Source organism: Anopheles marshallii, chromosome 3 (assembly GCF_943734725.1).
Source record: "Anopheles marshallii chromosome 3, idAnoMarsDA_429_01, whole genome shotgun sequence".
Classification (NCBI taxonomy): domain Eukaryota; kingdom Metazoa; phylum Arthropoda; class Insecta; order Diptera; family Culicidae; genus Anopheles; species Anopheles marshallii.
In genome coordinates, this window is record NC_071327.1 from 44,699,934 (window position 1) to 44,719,976 (window position 20,043).

Here is a 20,043-nt window from a genome sequence, read left to right on the forward strand (position 1 = left end):
CCGAGTGGTCAAGTCGAGACATCGCGTAATTCAATTTCATCAGTGCGAAAGACACATGTAGCGCAACACAAAAACAAAACACAACGCAGCGATCGATCGCAAATAGTATCAGGATGGATGGCCATACTTACGGATGGTTGGAACATATCCGATCGATTGGCAGTCGGAACGGGTTAATGTTGGGATCGGCAAAGAAAAGCCTCAGGTCGGTCATTGTTCTCGGATCATCGTCGGACGGTACCGGTTTTCGCATCGTTTTCAGTGTTTCGTGCAGTATGGCAATTTCTTCTTTTTGATCCGACTGTGATGTTTGTAAAACGGTTTCCTAAAAACACAACCAAAGGGTAATAAAGGCATTCGCAGAATGATATTATTTCCTTTCATACCTCATACACCTGTTTCAGCACTTTCTGTGTGTTGTGATTCATTAGCATTATCGGTTGTCCCATCATCATGTTCGCCAGGTTCAGGTACAGCAGCTGAAAGTCAACACCGTTTGCGTTTTCCGGTTTGGGAAACTTTTCCGTGTATGCAATGGTACGCAACGCCAACGGGAGCTCATTGTTGCATGTGTCCCGGAATCCCACGGAATCCATAACCTCGCTCCACGACGCACACTGCGCAAATTCGGGACTGTTTTGCATCTTGGCCAGCACACGCTCCTCACTCATTATGGCAAAATCGTTCACATATTCATCCAGACAGGGTAGGTGCTGCAGTATCTTCGATATTTCTTCTGGGTTTTGAGCACCATACTTTTGAAACGCGTTGAACAACAATTTTATGTTTTGTGGCCTATGAGCGGAACTTGAATCGGCTGATGTTTCGTTGGAATTTCTTTTAATTTTGGCTGCATTTTTGCTTGGAGCAGCTTCCATACTTCCCGGTGTGTCGGTCGTGGAGAATATTGTTGATAAACAATTTTGACAACTGCTCAACACAGCGCTGTCACTTCCCGCTGTTCAACAGTGGGTATCGTGAAGGACATTTTATTCGTTAAAGGTATTATTTCCATTTGATGTTCACCGCTTTTCCTTAATTTTTATCATTTTTGAAGAGATCAATCTAAAAAATATATATATATTGATGTGTGCTTAATAACTTTGCTCAAACCCGAATTAAGTAAATGGAAAAATAGCTGCCAGTTGCTACAGCATCGTTGGACCCCTCGTGCACGTGGGCGAAGAAATTTAAATTCAAAATTTTAAACCATGTGCTAAATAATGGCGGTTAAAGGTAAAACGCTGTCCCAATTCATCCGATGAAGAATAGATCTTTTGGATATGATATCCTCGTTGGAGACCATATCAGAAAGAAAACAAAATCTGAAATTTAATTAACAATTAAAACTAACTACAATTCCAATACCCAGACACAAAAGACTGAATGTGTGAGTATTACTTCGAGTTTTCAAAAAGATATTCTTTAAACGTGTTACATCGATTGTATCCGGAGTTGTTTGATTGATGTTAGTACTTGTTTAATTTAATCTCCTAATCTTTTAGAAGATGCATTAAACCGCATCAAAAATCTCGATGAAACATGATTCTTCAAAACTTTTATTGGTTGCTATCATCTATTCAACGTAGTGAAAAGTGTGATCTAAAATATAAGGTTAATAACAATACAGTTTGATATTTGTAGTGGCAATCTTAACGTTAATAGTTAAATTAATTTATAAAAAAATACAGCTACAACTACGTCGAATTGTTGTGATATATTATCTAAAAAGCCTTTGCCATCAAACTTTAACACGCCTCCATCATACTAACCATATTGAAAACGTGCCACCATTCAAGCGATCCCATTACACCACCACCAAAGCAATGTTCATTAGACATTGCTTAAAGTTCTAACAACTGAACTGATACGTCATGGACAAAATTTCCCGCGCTATTTATTACTCACGATCAGGTCCGAGACTGTACGCTCCGTAAACCGGAATCGCGCATCAAACCAGTCTCACTTTGCACTTACACACAAAAGCAACACCTTGAGGGGTTGCTGCTAGTGTTGATCTGGCCTTTCCTCGAACGATTGTCAGTAACGATTCGATCGCGATCGGGTAAGCCGTGCTGAGAGTGCGTGTGTACACGCGTTTGCGTGAAGGACTGCCCAAACTATTCCAGCAGGATCCGTGATCGGCATACCAAGTGGCCAAACAAGCCGATATAGGAATGGAGAACACAAGTGCGTCAACGTCCGCACCGGTGCCAGATTCGGTGGCAAACGCGCTCATGAGTATACATCCGCGATACAACAGTTTCCATCAGCACAATGCATTCCCTCCGGCTGCACCTGTGGGGAGTTTGGGTGCGCGGTACGAACAGCATGCGGACAGTCCGGGAATGGCCACGAACCATCAGAACGGTCTCAGTACGGGAAATGGCGGAAATACGACCGCTCAACCTGCGGCCACGAGCGTCATCAATCTGTCCAACTCCAGCGACGTCGTCATAGGTCCGATGACCCAGTACCAAGGTGCCGTTACAATCTACCAGTACATGGATGCAACCGTCGAAGCCAGTCGAATTGCAAGTAAGTTCTGCTCTGGTTCTACTTGGAGGGACGAAATGTGTAAATTGAAGGCCGAACTGTTGTGGCTTCCGGTGGGAAGTCAGCGATGGCCAGTGGGTAATTTAAGTAACCTCTTTAAACGGTTTAAGACAATGTGCAGACATCTTTGCAAGAATCGCCATGCAAGAGTATTATATCATGGGATTAGTGGGAATAATACTGCTGATAGTACTGCGAGATTGCGCAACTTCTCACTAAACACACCCTTCTAAGTACAATATACAGCACCATTCATTTCCGTCGAAACGAACCCTGCCAGTAGTTGTTGTTATGAGATCGCATCGGCACGGTACTATACCAATAGCTGAAAGCAATTATCATCACGTGGGAAATCCCCAGTCAAGCAAAGATGCAATCTTGAAAGTCTTGACGTTTTTAAAGGGGGTCCCGTTCGATTTGTTTTTACAATTAATATGCACATTTTTATAAATAATCAACAAGGGGAAAATATGTTCTCAGTAATTTTAATTCAAACATTGCTTCAAAAACAACGGATACGAATGGAAAAAGGCTCAACTTTAAGAAACGACTATATGTTTTCAAAACTTGAAATTTGTAAAAAGATTTTTTTGGAAACAAAGACGATTAATAGTGCAACATTGTTTGTCAATCGGCATATCACTATTGCCTATTTTATTTGCAGTTTTCTTATAAGTTATGTTATTAAAGATATGAGCCATCATACTATCTACATGTTGTTTTTCAATATAAATAATTGCTCATGTTTATGAAATGCTTCATTTTAACAGAGCTTGATCGTGAAAAGTAATTTAGAAGAACTATTGATCAACATTATAGCTGTTTTCTCGAACAGAAACGAACTTAAATTTGTCACCGACTTATCCTTCATTTACTGCCCCATTCCCCTCATCAATTGTGACCAATTTTGCTGATCATCAGCGACGCGTTCATCGTGGAGCGCAACGTTGATCATCACTTAACGAACAACAAATCCACCTCACGTACGACCGCGTACAAGTATGCAAACAGAGCGCATACGCACACCAACCGAACAGTGGCCGTTTCATCTCGTGTGCCAAACAAACAACGACGACAGGTTCGTCTGTGTCAGTCTTACTCCGGTCCGTACGTACGTTACATCGCGAGAGCTTCGCAAACGCGTCTGTAACTGACCACTACCAGGAGCGGGTGGATTAACGTGTAGCCTACGTTAAGTTCTAGTCGCGTGGAATGTGAACGTGTGCGCGTATCATAAAACAGTGCCATCGAGAGCTACGGTGTCGATCGCTAATTGAATTTAAATCCATAGTGTCCTCGTGCCAAAACGCGCGACCCAAAAGAGAAAGTCCCACGGTAATGGATAATCCGTTACCGGGTGGGATGCATTGGTTTTGTAGGTCCACTGGACGTACATCGATAGACAGACATACAGCCAGACGGTGAAGCACGTGTTCTGTTCGTGTGAGTGCTTCCGGGAAATTTTGCTTTCAATTCAATGCTCCAAACCTTTGCCAAAAGTAGTTTCAGTCGCATACTTCAGTGCCGCGCAACTGTTCGCCATAAGTAACGGAGTTTGTTCGAGGGCTAGTCGCGCAGTGTTTACTGTTCCCTCCTAGGCCATCCAGAAACCATGGACCAGCTGTGATCCGATCCGTTTCAATTAGACCGTGAAGCGCCATGAAACTGTTACTCAAAATCCACAACAAAGAGCGTCACTCGACGACAACCGCGGCGGTCAATCTGTTCCAGCGGAAGCGTAAATATTATCATCGTAGACATTCGAAATCTTCTTCCCCGGTACCCGGGGCCTCCTTGCCTGCATCCCAACAATCTGTAACACCCGCATCATCTACCCCGTCGCACGTGTCCTCTGGCTCATTCCCGTTGACGTCAGCCGTGACCGGCGGTGTGTCGCCCGGTACGTTTGACGCAGATCCGACGACTTCCGGTGTGTCATTGGCCACACTCATCTACGGTGGAACCGGAAGCTGCACGGAATCGAACGCCTGCTCCAGTGACAGACGTCCGCTGCTGCGGAATTCCCCATCACAGTCATCGGCACGCAGTTTCGCTAGTTCCTCCCGAAGTGTGTATCAATATTTCCATCGCATGATCATCAGCATTCGCCAGTTTGCTAAAATCTAATTCTAATAATAACATCAAAATCCTCTCTCGCTTTTCCACTCTCAGCATGTAGAGTATTTTGATTTCATTGAGACTGGGTTTGGAGAATCCATCCAGTTTAGTGCCACTTCGTTTCTCCAGCATTCAACTGGATTCCGTCCCAGGGCATGTTTACACTTGTGGCTATTTTCGTACGAAAAAAAGAAAAACATTGTCCCTTCCCACCGGTTGCTTCTTGTTGCCGCGGGCAGCGGGGCAAAAAAAACACATGTTTATATCCAAAAGCAACTCACCCCGCGCCGTGAACTGCTGGGGAAAACTGTGCACAAACCCTTTGCAGTGAAACGGTTTATTGAGTTTATGCAAGCATGCATGACTCGCACGATAAGCCTTGGTGATATGCAGCATGACAAAAACGATTCGTTGGGATGTATCATTGAAAGGTTTAAGAATTCTTTACAGCACTATTCTTTATGCATTCAAAAAAATTTTTTAGATAACTCTTTAAGCATCCTTCTGCAGTTTTATCAACATATTTTCGTATGGATAAATGATGTCAGGGAATAAAAAGTACTACACTATCTACTTGCCAAACACGCAATGCTCAACCTTACTTGATGTTCTCATACCGATCCTACAATTTTGATTACGAACTGCATCGCAGAAAATTTAATTCTACTCGCGTATTTCTTTACTGTAACATTGAATACAACCTTGCGCTAGGGTCGCTCTTTGAACACAAGATGCGATAGAGGAACGTGGAGCAATACGCACGATGTATGCCGATGTGGGCAACTTAAATAAGTCGGTGAAAAAGTGACAAACCAAAGGAACTTGTCAACAAACATTTATTATTGTGAATTTCGTATACGAATTGAGCGTTGCATTGTATTCGCGTTGCATATTGCTTACACTAATACGTTTCATGTGAACCGCGTACGCGAATAATCAACTCTACATGGAGTTGGTTTGGTCCAGATAGAGTTAAACATTCTATAAAGAAGTTTAAGGGGAAGTTTGATTTTCCTGTTGTTAAATATTAAACGATATGTTAGAATTGTGAATTAATTAATGCCATTCTACAGCACACGGCGTTCCGTTGTGTTCCAAACGTAAATGTTACTATTTCTATAGCAATTATAACATGTCTGAACGTTAAAAAAGAAATAATCACATTTTCACCTCTCATTGCAAAACAACATCACGGCATATTGTTACGATGTGAGCTGCATTATAGCTAGTAATGCTAGTAACTTGACAATAATCTTCCTTGTCTGTTTCACACACAAACAACAACATGATTCTTTGAACAAACCACCAGAATGATATACACTGTAATCGTAACGACCGCATAATCGGCATGCATACTTTATAATTAATGCTTTTAATTTTCGACGCGTTACCGGTTTTGATCTACCTTGCCAATAAATACAACTTATTGATGATATCGTAACGATTGTTAGGATTTAACAATTTGAAAATCAAAGCATCGGCAGCCAACAAATACCAATATAAATAAAAGCTTTTAATATTTTAAACAGCATAATGTACGGTAATATGTGATTTTAGTAGTTGTTGAATTTATATGCCTTTTTTGGTATTAGAGTAAATTTGACTAGAATTAGAACAACTATAACTTCTAACTGCATCGTGCAAAACCATGGAGCAAATAGGAGTATGTACTCTAAAACTAAAATGTTCACTAGACAGAAATGATCACACAAAGTACAAAACACAATGCTGAACGCATAACCTTCGTTTTAGTTTGCATTTGGTGAATGCATTTCATTCATTAGCGATGAATTGCGTTTGGCGTCAAAAACTTATGTTGGAAGTATATAGCTTTAGTTAGGAACACCACTAAGTATTCCCCATCTCCAAAGGCAGGTGTGAAGAAGAATGGGTGACAATAAAATATTTACCAACAAGCATAGTGCGACCACAGTGTTTACCTAACCGTCGCTGTTGTGTGTGCAGCTTTACTTAAAACCTAGCCCTGTTATAAAACCAATATGTTTACGCCTGGTGCACAATGGTGCGCTTTGAGTGCAGAGTTTGACTGAATTTTATTACGGTATTCCCCATCCCACTCCGTCCCTTAGCCGGCCGCAACAATCAGAACCGCGGGCTACCTTCAACGGAACCATCGACCCTTCGGCAGGAACGGTACTTCATCTATGGTGCGCTGATATTTTTCGCGATCGTTGGGTTTTCTACCGCTATCTACTTCATCGTGAACCAGGTCCACGGTCCCGTTGACATTGACCGGGAGATACTGTTCGACAACAACTACCACCGACGTACGAGTAAGTGATCGCACAATTTAGCGCAGCATTTAGCCGGACAGAATGAAAATGGCGGAATTAACAATTAGGCTTCCGATTAATTCCGACAGATTGATCTCTTCGCAGTGCCCAATCTCGGCAACAGCCATATGATTATCGAGCGGCGTAACTGGGGATCTCAACATGGGGCTCACGGTTCAGTCCCGCTGGAACATCCGGTCGAGTATGTGCTTGTTACCCACATTGGCGTACCCACCAAGAATTGTTCCGGTGTGCATGAATGCTCAAACAGGATGCGAATGTTGCAGGATGCAGCCATTGGCGAGCGATATCTGCCCGATATCCCTAGCAATTTCTATGTAAGCTGTTCAAATCCGACCGAATGCAGATCCTCGAGAGCTTTTTTTTACATTTGAATTTATCTCCAATACAGCTTGGTGCCGATGGCAATGTGTACGTTGGTCGCGGTTGGGACATTGCAAATGCGTACCAAAACCGGACACTGTCCGTGTGCTTCATGGGATACTTTGAAAAGTACGGACCGAAAGATACCCAAATGTCAGCTTTGCAGCATCTTCTCACGTACGGCGTTATTCATCGCAAGCTTGCCAACGACTATAAGCTTGTAACACGGCGACAGGTTGGACATTCTAATTCGCTTAGTTTAACAAAGACGACCATATGGGTAATTTAATTTTGCTCTCTTATTGTAGACCAAACCAACCAGCACCAGTCCGGGTGATCAGCTGTACGCTAAACTGGTCCGACTTTCTCGATGGAATCCTTGCGGCACGCAAGCATACGCGCACTGCGGGTCAGAACTTGGCTTTCCGAGCGTCTGGGACGAAGAGCATAATTACAATGAGCGCAACGGAATTCAAAATCCCCTCCTATTATATCGAAAACACACCGAAGAAGAATAATTATCCAGCAAAATGAAAACATCTTCTATACTTGATAACACATATAAAGTTAGTGGACATATCTTCCGACGAATAATGTAGCGATGCGTATCTAGTCATAGTTTTTTTGTAAATATAGTAGTAAGTGACTTGTGATCCTCCATCAAAGGTAATGCAATAAAAACTCACATATTTCATAAAAATAATGAAGAGCAAGTACCATTTTTTATCAAGTTAACATAATAAGGTAAAATGCAATTAACCAAGGGGTGATTCTAACCGCAAACCAAGGTATGAAGATGGGAGGTCGACGAGAAATAATACATAACGCTAAAAAAGGAAGAGGAGGAACATCGAGCTCGGAGTAAAGGATACAGCCGATGAAGTTAGATAGAGCGTGCGAAAGGCAGGATTTAATATCAATTAAGCATTCGCATTATCAACCCAGCATTCGTCATCAATGTACCTCGGATTCTGGAATGACTTATAGATAGTAGTTCCCATATCTCGTATAACACTCTCTAGGTCAAGGTTCACAGATAAAAAGCGAGCAAACTCATCTCTGTTGGGAGAATCAGTGATAGGTTATCATTGAACGTTGTTCATTACCATTCCATCAAGCTTGGTAAAATTGTCCGCGATTTTGAAAGATTCCAGCACAATTTGAATGCCATCTATTTATTGGCTTTTGAGAACAGTTCCTAATATCTACAGAGATTGCAAGCCACATTATATAAAGATCCCACAAACTGAGATACTAAAATCTACATGAGTGCACCCATGCGAAGTAAGTCACATTTTTCTCTGTCAGGCATTGCAAACGCGAACTCCGTTCTCTTCCTTAAATTTGACCGTATCGATCCCACGGTTTGGGATTTCCCGTCCACAATGTAATGTTGTTTAGATATTTTACGAACCATGTTATCATGATGGGTGTTATGAATGCATTCTTTCCTTTGTTCGTTAGAACGACCAGGCCGTTTGGACTTTTTTCACCTCGTGACCGGTTAGTTAGTACGTACTACGAGGAAACGGACAGGATGGGATTTGGTTTCGGTCCTGTCGTGTGGGATTGGCACCGCTACCAAGCACACCACCGGGCCACTCCATCGTAACTGCATTTAGTAGCAGTCGAACATGCAGAGTATGCCATCGGCTGATTTATTGCTCGATAATCGTCAGATAAATGCTCATATCAATGAATTATCGCAAACCGCTTCGTTAGAAGGACGTTGAAATAATCTATTACATTTTTGATAATGTCAAATTTAGAAAGAAATCATCCTACTGTACGCTCTACTACGTTATCTTTCTTTTTTTTTTTTGCTTTTGGAACTGTTCTTTTTCAGATGGATATAACAATCAAAATAAGCTGATGCCACCAAATACACCAACGAGGTTGAAGTATGAACGCCTCATCGTCTATAGCATAATCTTTCTCTTCATAATCGCAGGAATTTTACTACTGTTTTACGTTATCTACACAACATTCCCTCGGGGCGATAAGATCATCAGTAAGGAAATATTTTTTGAGGACGATTCCTATTCCAAGTCCAGTGAGTATCATCTTTACGAGCCCGGTCAGGGTGTGTGATTGGGGGTTCATTCGCAAATTTCACTTACCCCTTGTGTAGTTCCCAATCTCGGAAATGGGCATGTGGTCATCGATCGTAACAACTGGGGTGCACAGCCGGGTGTACATGGACCGTACGAGCTGACACACCCCATACCGTACGTGCTGATAACTCACATAGGCGTCCACTCGGAGAACTGTCCCGATGTGCACGTTTGCTCCATCAAGATGCGCACGCTTCAGGATGCAGCGATCGCCGAGCGGAGTCTCCAGGACATACCGAGCAATTTTTACGTAGGTGTTGTATTTGAAACAATTATGTACATGCGATTGTTTAACTATTGCAAAACCTATTCCAGATTGGTGGTGATGGAAACGTGTATGTTGGGCGTGGGTGGGATACGGCTAACGCGTACGCCAACATGTCACTTGCCGTTTGCTTTATGGGTGACTATGGACGATATGAACCAAACGATCTTCAACTGTCGGCCCTAGATCATCTGATGACATACGGGGAGAAAAATGACCTTTTGACGAAAGATTACAAAATTGTTGCACACTCCCAGGTAAGAGTAAAATGTGAAAGCTCTGTCTAACGAGGAGTGAGATTCAACTTTCTGTTCTTTTAGACACGAACAACACGGAGCCCCGGTATAAAACTGTACGAAAAGATAACGAAACTGTCCAGATGGTATCCATGCGGACAAGCCGGTTATGAAAAGTGTGGCGTAGAGATCGGTCTACCGGCCGTTTGGACTCAAGAATTTCCGAAACCCACTGCAACGACCACATCTCTTAACAGTAATAGCACGCAAACTGTTTAAAAGGATTCTTATCAAGGCCAATTATTAGGATTCAGAAATATAACTTTTCTTTGTAATTTTTACTGTACTTTTATGCAACATTATTTATCACCAACGGAAGATTTTTAAATTATTTAAGTAATATTATTACTTCATCTAGCACTTCCACTGGTGGATTCTGATGAGCTAGAGTAGTTATTTCAGAAAAAAAACTGCACTGCTGCACGAATCTTGGACATACTCTTGGAAAAAACATTATTATTATTAAGGTTTGTGGTCCCGTAAAGAAACTGATGGAGATGGCGATGGTGAATTTTTCTTTTCCATACTTATCTCTAAAACCAGTTACCACGTTACGAATAAGTAATAGTCTAGCATTGAAGAATGTATACCTCCAGTAGCTCTGCCATTATTTTATAGACTTTAAACTTTTTCAACAACACTTTCTATGCGTTTCTCAACAAGTCTCTTGATCAAATCAATCATTTGAGTAATTATGCAAGACGTTTATACCAACGGTGCCAATGGCCAATGATACAGTAGTACTTAGATTTTGGAGAAGCTGCGTACTCCTCTGACATTAATGCGTGTGTAAAGAAATAGGATGATTCATGAGAAAATTGAGCTCCTTCTCAGACCAGATATACGAATGATCAATGATAGGTTAATGTCAATTGTCAATATTCTTTATAAGAACATGCCATGTGTCTTGGGCGATAAATTCATGAAAATAAAAATAATCGACCGAGAGCATCCAGGATAAGCTGACTTTTCACTGTTTGAACAAGGCAATGTCTTCTAACTAAAGTGAATTGTATCTTAGATTATGCCGCCTTTAGTTGTAAGCAATACGGCCTGGCCGTTCTTGTTGAATAAAAAAAATCAAAACCATTACAAATAAGCGGTATTTGAACCGCTAAGAACGACAAAGGATGTAATGCATACAAAAATATTGTAGAAGCTTAAGTGTGTTATGATTAATTTTTTGAACTTCAACAGTTTCATGCAGTTTGTCAAGCTTCTTTTTCAGCAGTTTAGCTGCACGAGGATTACGGAAAAGCATTTAAAATTTACACTAAACAAGAGTGAACCCTTGTCGCAACCTACTGATGATTCTATCCCGACCATATTATGCTTGCCCCCGGTTATTATCACAAAAAGGGGAAAAACTGTTCAGCTAGAACTTGATCACAAACAAAAAGCACAATTTGATCGCTGCAACGCTACATTTCTTCCTTCCAATCATGTTGATGCATTGAACACCACTGGGTAACGAAAACGAAAAAAAAGGAAAACAAACGAAATAAAGTCTTATCAGCTCTACAGATACACATTCAATCGAACAACGAACCCAACCGAGCATTTTTTTTTTTTGGTTTAGCGGTCACACATGTTTCTAGTGTTTGACTTTGGAATAGATCATAACATGGTGGCCTACTAGGACAGCTGAATTTGCACAACCAAGTCATTCCTTTCGCCAAACTTGATTCTCCTTCACTCTTCTACATTGTTGTCAGTGATGCTAGCATGTTATCGTTGGTAAGCAAACACGCGAAACAACGGTTATCTTACCGGTCCACCAGCAAACGGTTAGCAGCAGTATGTAAAAATGCAAGCAATACACCGAATCGGATTTGGTTTTATCGCGGGTGCGCATGCCGACTGATTGGATCGAACTCGATTACGATTGAAGCAGCACTGTACAACGATTCGATATTATCTTCGCACTATAAGTTGCAATTGGAAAAGTCTATCCATATAGCATGATTTAACGCACGGCTATTACGCCATACGTACCATCAATATCTCAGTCACGGTATTCGCAACCATGCTGTCAGTTGCGCCATTTGTGGAGTGCTGTTTTGTTCGTTGTCCGAACATCTTCAATTTCTGCGTTACTGCACTTTTTATTTTCTTCCTTATCAGTATAAAGTTTTGTGTGCTGATTGAAATTAATTGTAGATTCGATAACGGCAGGCGTAACATCTACTTTCCCCCTGCTTGTGTGGTTGTCGGCCATTATTAGCTAGCCCTTCCGGTGACACTGTTTTTGAGTGGGGCACAGGTGAACAAAAGAAAGGCCAGCGATTCAGCCGTAGGCATGTACAGTGAAACATGAAAGAAATAACACAGAACTCGCTCAAACCACTTCAACCCTGAGGCATTTATTGCAAGCCGGGCCGAAGTACGGTAATCAATACCAAACATCATCATCCTGTTTGTGGTGTTTCAGATAAAAAAAATCCAGAAGGATTTCCGTTCTCACAAGTGTGTTTGTGTAATGGTTTCCACTAAAAGATAGTGGCCATCATTGATATATTTATATAATTAGTGCAGCCAGTTTCGTTGTTTGCACAAATTGCACTCGTAAAATGAGAGGAAATTGTTAATTAATCAAATCAAACACCAAGTTATTTCCGTGGTTGTATGCTATTGATTGGCTGCTATATAGTACGAAATCATATAAGACCAGACTTATTCCACTTTGTACATAATTCTAGAAAAGTTTGCTTCCATTCAAATGCCAAATTTAAATTTCGTTCGTGCTCGATGTAAACACACCAAACTGCACTAACTATTACAATACCCTTTCTCAACCCGCAGTGTTGGCTGGCGCGACAAAAGTATGCCAAGCTCGCGATTCCGACAAACACGATCGCGCTCCATGAATGTGTGTGGTATAGCGATATGTGCGTCAAAAAACCGATGTTACGGTGTTGGTTTGTCCCGTGCTTCAAGCTCCCGCAAGATGATGATAGTAGTTGATAGATCGTGAACGCATACGCAACGGTTCGGTCATCGTGCTCGGTACGCGCATACCCGCGTAACATCAAGTTTAGCTAGACAAAGGTTCAAAAAAACCTTCTTCATGTGAGTGCAACTGTACAACTAAGCCTAAGTGGTGCATTTTTGCAAGTTTACAATCCGTGAGCGTTCATTGGGGGCTAGTTTGTCGAAAGGATTCCTGCCCTTACTTTCGAACAAGTTCATTAATTATTGGTTGTGTGTGCGTGCGTGACAGCAAAGCAACGGAAAGCTTGACAAGACAGGCTAAGATAGTGTGTGATAACAGTGATTTGGAAAACATAATTTGAACGTGTCGCATATCAATCCACGCATAAATAAGTGTAAGTGTCATTTAATTTGCTTGTGTACATGATGTGCGATATTTTAACATATCCGCAATAAAGCAATGGCCGCGTGCCAGGAGTTCTTAACAGAGATTTAGCCTTATTTGCTCACATCCGAGATGGGCGAGATGCGCTGATGGACACAAGTTCCAATTGTACCCATTCGTTTGGTGTTGGTGATTTGCTACGGGAGACAGAACAAATAACCTTCAACAAAGCACTCACTGCCGTCGACACGCACGAACACATGATCGGGTTGACTTGTCGATCATCAGATGGTGGTGGGGTCGGTAATAAATGGTATTTTTTAAAGCATCGGATTTTACACTCGCGGAACAAACCACACAGCAGTTTGCACATTGTGAAATGCGCAGTTTTGAACGTGATACTCGGAGCATTTGGCTGAACAGTGTTTACCGAACATGTCAAAACTAATCATACTACATACCAGTATACACTGTATGGGGTACTACGGAACAATGGGAAGTAGAAGATGCTCGAGAATTGTCGGTGGAGGCGGCAGTGAATGTGAGCGAGCTAAGGATTTTGCTTACCCCGATGATCCCATACCACTTCGCGGGAACTTGTTTGAAGTTAGTTGTATTTGTGCGGTGATAAGGAAGATGTTTCAGCTGCCGAGAATCGTTGCGAAAGACGGCAAGACCTGCACTGTACTGGTTTTGTGTCCGTGCGTAATGTGGCTATGTAAATAGGGGCGTGTTGCACCCCTTGTGTATAAAGTAAGACAGTTTCCAGTTTGTATAATATATATATTAAAAGTTAGAAGAACATACATTTATAACCGCTGAGATAAGATTCAGGATAAATCGAAATTCAGAAAAAAGCTAAAAAGTTCACAATAACATGGAGTTGAGGGTGTAAACCACATTGGTCGAGACCAATCGTTTTTACTGAAAACTGTTCTACAGTTACTATCAGTTAGTTAGAACTATAGCTCTATTGGCAATTGGCAATGACAATAGCAATTACTATTAGTTTTGCTCTGCAAACCAAGGAACGAAAATGATGTCTGAACAAACATAAGGACCAAATTTCTAGTTTTCTATTGTTTGATGTAGTCTTCATGTAGTCTATAGCTCTATTGGCAATTGGCAATGATAATAGCAATTACTATTAGTTTTGCTCTGCTAACCAAGGAACGAAAATGATATCTGAACAAACATAAGGACCAAATTTCTAGTTTTCTATTGTTTGATGTAGTCTTCATAAGATAATGCCAATATCAAATGCCATAGCTACCATGTTGCCAAAATTGGCTCTCAACAAAAAAATGTTCATAATTTCCGAAAACCCGGATTATAATCATTTAAAAATTTAAACCACTGACCACGATCTCGTGAAGTTTTGTTACCGAAAAGGAACATCGTATTGTTTCTAGACACATTAGAATTAAGATCGTAGGCAGATGGAGTATTCGCAGTTTGAAATAACTTCGGTAACGATAATTAAACCACTTACTTAAATGCATCTTCCGTCTGAAAAAGATAAAAGATAGAAAAGGCAAATAGATGGAAGCAAAAAAGCTCTGTCTGAATGATTGCTTTGGTCCAAAGTTGATCCACCACTTACATTGCCCTTGTTCCGTACCATTCATTCCTGCGACATTCACAAACAGTCGTGAAGAATAGTCCTCTTGCAACCACTCGTGCACAATGCAAACATTGAAGGAAGTGAATTGCTTTTCTATTTCTTAGGCGCTTATCAGTACTTCGTCATGTAAAGTTGACCTCAGTGCAAACACATTATCATTATCATGAGTGTAGTGTGCAATCGAGCGATAGAAACAATTTTTAACAGCACCAACCCTGCAGACTCTTCGCTCTCGACACACATTGTTTAGAGCATGCTTATCGGAAAACGGCACAACCCTTACATAATGTGTATATCTAACTGTAAAGCTATTTCTGAGAAAGTTGTCTATCCGAAAGTCGTTGCATCTGGAATTATATGATAATGGCCTTCGTGTGAAGATAATATGACTAATAGCAAGTTTATTTTTACAGACTGATTTCACTCTTTTGCGGGCAGGGTGAGATCCTTCAGTAAAGATGTCTCTCAATATTTGGCTCAGATAATAGTACAATCATCATAAGATACATCAGACAGCGCTGAACCGAACCAAATCGAGAAACCAAGGCGCGATGACACTGGCAAGAAATCAAACAGGAGAAAATGAAGCACCATTGAAGACCGGATACATTACGACACAATCGCCACCGAAATGTGGCGTGGATACTCCCGTGGGTGTAAACAGCCTGAGTACCGTAACCGGCACGACAGACAGCACCAGGGGCAGTCTCTCCAATATCTCGACGTCATCCATCAAACGGACAGACAACGCTTGCGATGACGACTCGAGTGCCTTCGATAGCAGTAGCGATACGGAGTGTGACGATGATTCCATCAAGCGCGCCATTGACCGCATCCCGGGTACGCTGGTGCCCGGGGAGGCACGCGTTCTTCCGAACGGGAACCTGAAAGTTGGTGCCGAAGCGATCAGTCCCGCGATCAGACCAAACCCGGGTGCCTCCAGTATAGGTGCGATCGCTGTACACAATTCTTCAGACATCACGTTCGGCAACAAAACGTACATCAAAGGGCAGGTTGTGATAAAGAACATATACCAGGATCGTAAAAATGGGAACGCCAACCAGGGATATCATGAGCATGAAAATGATACTACCGATTCTTCCAAAAAAGGTATTTTCAGTTATAAATGCCATACGATCGCTTAAGTCGGTCGTGCATTAATGTATGTTTCCATTGCTCTACCATCGGCAGTACCTTCAGCATCTACACCTCCAGAGCCACGAACCTGGCAAACTAGTCTTAAGACAATCATCAAAGACAAACCCTTGCTCAGCTTTATCGTCATGATATCGCTCATGATTGTGCTGTGTGCCATCGTAGCGGTCATATCCATCCTCACCGCGTCAGGTAAAGCTAGATTAAGGCCCCCCGTTGGCGATGGTGATGACAATCGTCCCAATATCCCACAGGACAAGGACATAGGTACAAAGCGTACTTTTTAGCTAATTTCTTAACGAACTTACCCCGAAAGGTTACCAACTGCACTGTAACCACATCTGCTACTTGGTTGGACGGTATATAACAAGTGAGCGTTTTATCCTTTCCTTTGCTTCCACAGAAGACGACCTGTTCCCGGATCCTAAACCATTGCGGCTGGTGACGAGAACCGAGTGGTTAGCTCAACCATCGCGGGGCGAATTGGCCGATCTGAAACTGCCGGCGAATCTCGTCATCATTGCGCACACTGCCACCGAAGGGTGCACTACTCAGGTAAGCCTTCAAAGAGGACAGCAAAGATAACACGGCAATGCAGTGTAAACTTTCATATTATTGCTTTAAAAAGCTTTATCGTAATAGCGAACATTTGTGTTCTGCTTGGAGATGCTTTTTTTACATAAATCTCATCATCTCATCATATTTCTCTCAAGAACTCATTTAATGCTTTCTTACGAGAGATGAACAAACTCATTTTAAGTGCATTGCATTGTACAATAATAAATGCTGCTCCTAAATAAAAAAGCATTGTTAAAACCATAAGCTGGATGCCGAAAGCCACAGCAAAAGACTGCTTACATCGTGTTGTACTGTCCTTTGTTATATTCACATTTATACATTTTTATCGTCGAAAACCTATCTACGTTCTACCATTCCCATTTGCTACTTTCAGCTGTAAAACTTGTGTAAAGCAGATCATCATGCGCATACTGTATTGTGAATCATTTTACTTCTAGCGTCCGGTATGTGTGCAGTCAAGTCTCTGTCATTTATTTCGGTGTGTTCAAATCAAAAGGATAATGTTCTATTAAGTGCTTTGTAGCTATGCGATTATATTACCCCCAACACGATCATACAAAGGATAGCTCGTTTAGCAAAGAGCCATTCTCCGTGCTTTACGAGTTCACTGTGCTACAACACGCTTGCGATGAAACACATGACCACTATCTTTCCTCACGTGCAACATTCCATAACACAACATTCAAACAAAACAATGTTTAGATCATGCGATGACTGTTTTTCGAATAGCAGATTTTGGAGATTTGAGCTCACCTAGTACAACAATTTTCGTACACAAACGCTTTCAGTTTACAGTCTAAGCATTGTTTTAAATACATTACATTATCACGAACAACTTCGAAACAATCACCAAAATTATTTCTAAACTTTATCCTCTGCATCTATATCTAATCCTGTTTAATTCTTCAAACCCCTCTTACACTTTACACTACTCTCTTTCTACCAAAACACTTCTACCTCTTCGCATTGTTGGAAATCACGTTGAACCTCATGCGCAGCAAGCATGCATAGCACTAGTGCAATCAATTCAAAGGTATCACATAAACCAAACGAATTACGGTGATATTGGGTACAATTTTTTGATCGGTGGCGACGCATTCGTTTACGAGGGCCGAGGCTGGCTCAAAGTGGGTGCCCACACCAAAAGTAAGTGCACAGGCGCGATCTCGTCCCAAGCTACCGTTTTAAGAAGCTTGCCAAATTTTGTTTCGCTTTCGCAGATTACAACACCATCAGCCAAGGGATTGCCTTCATCGGTAATTATGAAACAGTCGATCGGCCAACTGAGCAACAAATGGATCAGTTAGAGCTGCTGCTTCGCAACGGTACCGATGGTGGTTGGCTTGCCCAGGACTACAAGCTGCATGGAGCAAGCCAGCTAAAAACCACCATAAGCCCCGGAAACTGGCTCATGGAAAAACTACGTCTGCTGTTACATTTCAGTGAAAATGTGTAAAATTGGAAAAACGTTCACTAGAGCAGAAGGAAAAGGAAACGGGATCGTGAAAGACTGATCAAGGGTCCGCGATGTAAAACAAATCAGGGACGATAATGCAATCAGAGTGCGATACATATTTATATTGATTATTGAGCAATCATTTATAAAAGCATTGTTAGTAGCTAGTGCTTCAATTTAAGCAAATCCATCAATATTCCAAGATATTGTACAATGGTGGAATGTTTACATCAGCTTAGGATGTGTTTTAGCTTTCAATACGTTTGCGATTGTAAACGAATATAAGATAAGAAATGCACAAGAGAAGACCCCAATAAAACTCTTCTATAACAAGACGACTCATAAAGCACAATTAAACATGCTGCCTCACGGTAATCGAGCAGTTTTGTTTAAAATGACTACTTCTTGGTGTAGTGACCTACTCATATCTTGAATATCATAATTGGCAGTCATGTATAGCCGGGGTCCCCACAGTTCTTGCACCATGGGGGAACGGTCCTCATGGATATTTGAACCGATTCTGTCCCCATTTCGCTATTTAAAATGAGTAATATTGAAATACACCTAAAACGAAATTCTTCCTTAAATTATAAAATTCCCCTAATGTTACTGTTTCAGGCGGCGTGTCGATTACGAGTGCGTTATATACAACTGTTTCATATGGATGGAAAAAACTACGACGATATAACGTTCAATTTTCTCATCGGAGGCGATGGACAAATCTACGAAGGTCGAAATTGGTTTAAAGTTGGAGCTCATACGCACGGTAACAGCAACTCACAACACGTAGGACAAAAGCTAAAACTAATCATACATCTTCCTTCCTCAGATTACAATACCCGCAGCGTTGGGATCGCCTTTATTGGCAATTATAATTATGCTCAAAAGCCCACCGAAAAGCAGATGGAGCTGTTGCAATATCTGCTGCAGTACGGTGCTAGGGAGAAATACATATCGGAAAGCTATAAGATATATGCCTCGGAACAATTGGATCCAACAGCGCCAACTGGAAAATGGTTGATAGAGGCACTTCGAACCATGCCAGAATTTGTTGATAAAACACAAACAACTGAAGGCGGCAACGTGTAGTTGGTGGCTACAGTATTAGGTTAGTTGTACTGTTTCGAATACCAGCAGGATATTTTCAAACGTTTAAAATATAGCACAAACGCGAAAGCAAACAAAAATACGAGATTGTTTTTCTGCCTTAAACCGTTTTAAGTTGATGCGGATATTTTTTTTCAAATTGCCGTCGTTTTCATTCCCACATTATTTGCTTTACGTGTTTCTTCCGCAGGCAAAATGCACATATCAGGTGAAGTTGATCCAGGAGTTTCACTTTGATCCCGATTCCAGGAACTTTTCTGACATAGGGTATCAATTCCTCGTTGGTGGAGATGGTAATGCGTACGAAGGGCGAGGATGGACCAAACAAGGAGCGCACACGAAAGGTATAAATCCGTGTTTGCCACTACAAAAAAAAATCTGACCCAACGTGACTTGTAACACTTCGTAGGTTTCAATAATGACAGCATCTGCATAGCGTTCATTGGCACATTCATCAAGGAACCGCCACCGGTCGCACAGCTGAGTGCAGCGAAGCAGCTTATCCAGCTTGGTTTGCAGGGTAACTATCTAGCTTCCAATTACAGCCTGTACGGACACCGGCAGTTGGCGCCCTTCGAGAGCCCGGGCAAGGCTTTGTTCGATATCATTAAAACTTGGCCGCATTGGTCGAATCACCTAGACAGCAATCATTGGGTAGAACCGGACAATGCAGCCACAACTACAGCAACCCAATCACAACCTCAACAGCGTACGGACCAACTTCCTTGAGGACCTCTCTTGAAAAAGACAAAAAGACTGTGATGATGAAAATAATCGAA

At 41.6% G+C, this 20,043-nt stretch overlaps 4 protein-coding genes across 4 annotated transcripts; 3 read left to right on the top strand and 1 right to left on the bottom strand.

Moving 5' to 3' along the window:
* Positions 1 to 127: 127 nt before the first annotated feature.
* LOC128711633 (uncharacterized) lies at positions 128 to 3,318 on the bottom strand. Its single transcript, XM_053806515.1, has 3 exons — positions 3,287 to 3,318; positions 387 to 897; positions 128 to 325 (listed from the first exon to the last, which is right to left on the bottom strand). Exons 1-3 carry the CDS (start codon positions 3,316 to 3,318, stop codon positions 128 to 130), a joined length of 741 nt encoding a protein of 246 aa, XP_053662490.1.
* An 858-nt stretch (positions 3,319 to 4,176) lies between these two features.
* On the top strand, positions 4,177 to 7,870 carry LOC128711632 (peptidoglycan-recognition protein LA-like). Its single transcript, XM_053806514.1, has 5 exons — positions 4,177 to 4,624; positions 6,765 to 6,968; positions 7,074 to 7,306; positions 7,381 to 7,587; positions 7,661 to 7,870. The coding sequence occupies exons 1-5, from the start codon at positions 4,216 to 4,218 to the stop codon at positions 7,868 to 7,870; spliced, it is 1,263 nt and encodes a 420-aa protein (XP_053662489.1). The 5' UTR covers positions 4,177 to 4,215.
* Positions 7,871 to 8,617: 747 nt separating this feature from the next.
* LOC128712666 (peptidoglycan-recognition protein LA-like) lies at positions 8,618 to 10,246 on the top strand. Its single transcript, XM_053807553.1, has 5 exons — positions 8,618 to 8,636; positions 9,199 to 9,405; positions 9,484 to 9,716; positions 9,782 to 9,988; positions 10,052 to 10,246. Exons 1-5 carry the CDS (start codon positions 8,618 to 8,620, stop codon positions 10,244 to 10,246), a joined length of 861 nt encoding a protein of 286 aa, XP_053663528.1.
* Positions 10,247 to 15,518: 5,272 nt separating this feature from the next.
* On the top strand, positions 15,519 to 19,993 carry LOC128712667 (peptidoglycan-recognition protein LC-like). Its single transcript, XM_053807554.1, has 7 exons — positions 15,519 to 16,077; positions 16,159 to 16,389; positions 16,526 to 16,677; positions 17,700 to 17,847; positions 17,922 to 18,151; positions 18,776 to 18,923; positions 19,674 to 19,993. Exons 1-7 carry the CDS (start codon positions 15,519 to 15,521, stop codon positions 19,991 to 19,993), a joined length of 1,788 nt encoding a protein of 595 aa, XP_053663529.1.
* Positions 19,994 to 20,043: the final 50 nt, after the last annotated feature.

Bases quoted from the DNA above. Each gene is read 5' to 3' on its own strand.
- LOC128711633 (XM_053806515.1), bottom strand. From the start codon at position 3,318: ATGAAGCATTTCATAAACATGAGCAATTATTT. The intron at 898-3,286 runs ATATTGAAAAAC...AATATTCTCCAC, and splicing joins ATAAACATGAGCAATTATTT to GACCGACACACCGGGAAGTA. The intron at 326-386 runs GTATGAAAGGAA...TTGTGTTTTTAG, and splicing joins TGCTGAAACAGGTGTATGAG to GAAACCGTTTTACAAACATC.
- LOC128711632 (XM_053806514.1), top strand. From the start codon at position 4,216: ATGAAACTGTTACTCAAAATCCACAACAAAGAGCGTCACTCGACGACA. The intron at 7,307-7,380 runs GTAAGCTGTTCA...TCTCCAATACAG, and splicing joins ATATCCCTAGCAATTTCTAT to CTTGGTGCCGATGGCAATGT. The intron at 7,588-7,660 runs GTTGGACATTCT...CTCTTATTGTAG, and splicing joins AGCTTGTAACACGGCGACAG to ACCAAACCAACCAGCACCAG.
- LOC128712666 (XM_053807553.1), top strand. The intron at 9,406-9,483 runs GTGAGTATCATC...CCCCTTGTGTAG, and splicing joins CGATTCCTATTCCAAGTCCA to TTCCCAATCTCGGAAATGGG. The intron at 9,989-10,051 runs GTAAGAGTAAAA...CTGTTCTTTTAG, and splicing joins AAATTGTTGCACACTCCCAG to ACACGAACAACACGGAGCCC.
- LOC128712667 (XM_053807554.1), top strand. From the start codon at position 15,519: ATGACACTGGCAAGAAATCAAACAGGAGAAAATGAAGCACCATTGAAG. The intron at 16,390-16,525 runs GTACAAAGCGTA...TTGCTTCCACAG, and splicing joins CCCACAGGACAAGGACATAG to AAGACGACCTGTTCCCGGAT. The intron at 17,848-17,921 runs GTAAGTGCACAG...TCGCTTTCGCAG, and splicing joins AGTGGGTGCCCACACCAAAA to ATTACAACACCATCAGCCAA.